The sequence below is a fragment of the Aphanomyces astaci genome (assembly GCF_000520075.1).
Source record: "Aphanomyces astaci strain APO3 unplaced genomic scaffold supercont1.14, whole genome shotgun sequence".
NCBI lineage: Eukaryota > Oomycota > Saprolegniomycetes > Saprolegniales > Verrucalvaceae > Aphanomyces > Aphanomyces astaci.
This window is the reverse complement of record NW_009798277.1, coordinates 1,021,677-1,025,948: the sequence shown is the minus strand read 5'-3', so window position 1 is coordinate 1,025,948 and position 4,272 is coordinate 1,021,677. Positions and strand designations below refer to the sequence as shown.

Here is a 4,272-nt window from a genome sequence, read left to right as displayed (position 1 = left end):
CTAGGCATTTGTAAGTGAAATTTATTAAACCCTGACCAATTTGTTTTCAACAAATCGAAAATATAATGCGTCGTGCATTACGATGCCGTTATTTTCGCCCATATTTCATGTCATTTTCTGGATTATGTGTTGTGGTTGGAAATCGTAATGCAAGTACCACGATACTCGTAATTTTGACCAATACATGTTGACGGTGTTTTTGATTGGACATAAAATTACTTTGTGAGCTCACCTTCTCCACACCCAACACACATCGTCTACACCTGCCTTGACCACAACAGCTTCGATAAAGACGAGAGAAAACGCATCACGCAGTCTCGACGCCACGCAGTGAGTATCAATGTCACATTCATTTACATGTACTTATGTAGTAGGGACAAGACTCAACGCCACAAGGACCACTCCGGCGCCGCCGACTCCATACGACTCAAAGTAGCAACGACCGCCCCAGTGCTGGTGGTTCCTTAGGTGAGGTAAGCTTTCGTTTCTTAAATGGACGACTGTACTTCGTCGCATCCTGCTGACGCACGAGACGCACCATTGTAGTAACCTTGAGCTGGCAGTCCCGACGAAGACGTTTCGACGTTGTTTCACCGCTGATGACGTTGAACAAGCCGGATGTAGCAGCAAAAGCATCGATGGCGTCGATTTCGGTGGGATGCGGTGGAAGGGCAAGCCCTGTAGCCAATGTATAGAATTCGGATAGTTTTTCCATGATAAATTTCCACTCATAAAACGTGTTCTTGTGTGCTCGAGTTGTCAAATCTTGAGTATCGATTCGGCGGTACGGGATAATGTTCTGACTGCTGTAGCCACACCACCACAAGTTCCAGGCCGTTGCGGTATCCACGCTCGGAAAAGTGAAATCATCCGGTAGTTTGTGAAACTTACCACCCCAATGAAACACCTTGTATTCACTGACAGTGGGAGGGACATTGTGTGTGGTAGTGGGGACAATGAACTGTCCAAACGATTGACTGACCAGTGACAGGGCGTTAGTAATGGACGATTCCAGTACGGTGCGAGTGATGTTACCAGCGCATACGCCGTTCTCGTTCACGATTTCACGCACACCTTTCAAAATCGTTTCCAGGATTAGGGCCAAGGTCTGATCGTTCCGTTGCAATTGTTTGTACATTTCGACAAAAGGGGGTATGCCACTCGGACGTAAGCAAGGCGACCCATCGCCAGACTGCACACACCCGAGTAGTTCACCCTGCATCGTGCCGTTGGTAAATAGAGTAGTCGAGCGCATGGCATGGCGTGGAGGCAATACACTCTCCAAATACCCATGATGATACACCAAGCTGGCCAATACCAACTGCAGCACTGGGCGAAGGTCGGTGTTGGGGCTTGAGCAGGGGGAACACGACTTGGAGGGCTGAAAGCACCACCGTGGCACTGGGGTCTCGAAAATGAGGGGGCAGGACCGCAAAATCAGAGCTTTTGATCGGCAACCCAGCAACAACGCGACCAGTGAACTGATCCCCCGCGGCTTCGTACCGAAAGTAACGTTCCATGACATTTCCAAGGGACCACCCACAACGCAGACATACGCTGACAATAGATGGACCACCAGTGCTGCCAGAGGAGACAAACGTAGCAGCTCCTTTTCGAATCGAGTGGGTCCTGATGTCTTTCTTCGCTCCAGTTTTTGGCGCTTCAATTAACGCAGCGAGTGATTTGCCGAAACGATCCTATATTAATTGTTAAATAGGGAATTAAATATGATAAACACCTTTTGATTTGCACCAGGAAATAACTCTGTCGGTGTAATGCGACTATTACATGACAGATACACACCAAGGGCGACATACAGGCATATCGATGGTTTGAACGGGTTTGCATAGCAGTGCTTAGGGTCCTTGTTTTTGGTGCCTAATATGAACACTTAATTAACACTAGTAACCATTACTATATAGTACATGACACTGATCGAACCTTCTTGATTTGTCTTTGTCTTAAAAAAGGTGAATCCAATGCTGTCGTCCTCGCATGACATGTGATCGAACCTGCAATACTTTGTGATAGAATTTAAGTGTCACTTCGAGTAACTACCGAACTGTTTCAGTCGATTTCGATCTACACATGAGATTCCAAGATAGGATTAGGAAAAGGTGTGCAAATCCCCCGTCGAACAGTTCGACGCTCTTTTCACACAACGTCTCGAACACAGCAAACGACATTGGTCGTTTGCCTCGGTATAGCTTGGCACCAGCCTGAAGGTCCTGGGCTACAGTCTTGCGTAGTCCTAAATAATGCTGTTATTGTATACTATGATGACATGTGTACCTGAAAACACTTCCTTGATGTCTTCTCCGTATTCAAGTGGCACTGGAAGACCCTGGTCTTTGTAGAGGCTCTGGATCGCACTGCGATACCCGCTCAGTGTCCCCACCTCAACGTCTTTGTTTTGAACAGTCCACTCGATAAAATCGAGGAAGTGCTCGTAGTGGAACGCATGGAGGTCAAGAGTGGTTCCGTCGCTGCTCTCCGCGCACGGTGCGAGAAGGTCATGTAACCCCGCAAGTACCACCCATTTCTTGACTTGGTTGATACCCGACGAGTAACCACTTCGTGTCTGTGCAGAAATGCGATTGCGCCGAGCGCTGGCGATGGTGAAATCTTGCTGGCGAGCCATGAAAGAACTTGCAATGATATCGATTTCATTGGTCTGATTAATCATAATTTCGACGCTTTTGATTCGCCAGGAACTATGTAATACACCATGTATTACGTTTTCTTCATTCGCTTGAACAAATAGTTTCTCAAATTTAATCACTAGGCATTTGTAAGTGAAATTTATTAAATCCTGGCCAATTTGTTTTCAACAAATCGAAAATATAATGCGTCGTGCATTACGATGCCGTTATTTTCGCCCATATTTCATGTCATTTTCTGGATTATGTGTTGTGGTTGGAAATCGTAATGCAAGTACCACGATACTCGTAATTTTGACCAATACATGTTGACGGTGTTTTTGATTGGACATAAAATTACTTTGTGAGCTCACCTTCTCCACACCCAACACACATCGTCTACACCTGCCTTGACCACAACAGCTTCGATAAAGACGAGAGAAAACGCATCACGCAGTCTCGACGCCACGCAGTGAGTATCAATGTCACATTCATTTACATGTACTTATGTAGTAGGGACAAGACTCAACGCCACAAGGACCACTCCGGCGCCGCCGACTCCATACGACTCAAAGTAGCAACGACCGCCCCAGTGCTGGTGGTTCCTTAGGTGAGGTAAGCTTTCGTTTCTTAAATGGGCGACTGTACTTCGTCGCATCCTGCTGACGCACGAGACGCACCATTGTAGTAACCTTGAGCTGGCAGTCCCGACGAAGACGTTTCGACGTTGTTTCACCGCTGATGACGTTGAACAAGCCGGATGTAGCAGCAAAAGCATCGATGGCGTCGATTTCGGTGGGATGCGGTGGAAGGGCAAGCCCTGTAGCCAATGTATAGAATTCGGATAGTTTTTCCATGATAAATTTCCACTCATAAAACGTGTTCTTGTGTGCTCGAGTTGTCAAATCTTGAGTATCGATTCGGCGGTACGGGATAATGTTCTGACTGCTGTAGCCACACCACCACAAGTTCCAGGCCGTTGCGGTATCCACGCTCGGAAAAGTGAAATCATCCGGTAGTTTGTGAAACTTACCACCCCAATGAAACACCTTGTATTCACTGACAGTGGGAGGGACATTGTGTGTGGTAGTGGGGACAATGAACTGTCCAAACGATTGACTGACCAGTGACAGGGCGTTAGTAATGGACGATTCCAGTACGGTGCGAGTGATGTTACCAGCGCATACGCCGTTCTCGTTCACGATTTCACGCACACCTTTCAAAATCGTTTCCAGGATTAGGGCCAAGGTCTGATCGTTCCGTTGCAATTGTTTGTACATTTCGACAAAAGGGGGTATGCCACTCGGACGTAAGCAAGGCGACCCATCGCCAGACTGCACACACCCGAGTAGTTCACCCTGCATCGTGCCGTTGGTAAATAGAGTAGTCGAGCGCATGGCATGGCGTGGAGGCAATACACTCTCCAAATACCCATGATGATACACCAAGCTGGCCAATACCAACTGCAGCACTGGGCGAAGGTCGGTGTTGGGGGCGAGCAGGGGGAACACGACTTGGAGGGCGGAAAGCACCACCGTGGCACTGGGGTCTCGAAAATGAGGGGGCAGGACCGCAAAATCAGAGCTTTTGATCGGCAACCCAGCAACAACGCGACCAGTGAACTGATCCCCCG

At 47.8% G+C, this 4,272-nt stretch overlaps 2 protein-coding genes across 2 annotated transcripts; both read right to left on the bottom strand.

Annotated features, from left to right (window-relative positions):
* Window positions 1-427: 427 nt before the first annotated feature.
* On the bottom strand, window positions 428-2,641 carry H257_07152 (hypothetical protein; the record flags this gene model as incomplete). The annotated part of the gene is made up of 7 exons (XM_009832588.1): window positions 428-678; window positions 1,036-1,279; window positions 1,323-1,697; window positions 1,739-1,878; window positions 1,942-2,012; window positions 2,059-2,251; window positions 2,293-2,641. The coding sequence occupies 7 exons, from the start codon at window positions 2,639-2,641 to the stop codon at window positions 428-430; spliced, it is 1,623 nt and encodes a 540-aa protein (XP_009830890.1).
* Window positions 2,642-3,208: 567 nt separating this feature from the next.
* On the bottom strand, window positions 3,209-4,003 carry H257_07151 (hypothetical protein; the record flags this gene model as incomplete). Its single annotated transcript, XM_009832587.1, has 2 exons — window positions 3,209-3,459; window positions 3,700-4,003. The coding sequence occupies 2 exons, from the start codon at window positions 4,001-4,003 to the stop codon at window positions 3,209-3,211; spliced, it is 555 nt and encodes a 184-aa protein (XP_009830889.1).
* Window positions 4,004-4,272: the final 269 nt, after the last annotated feature.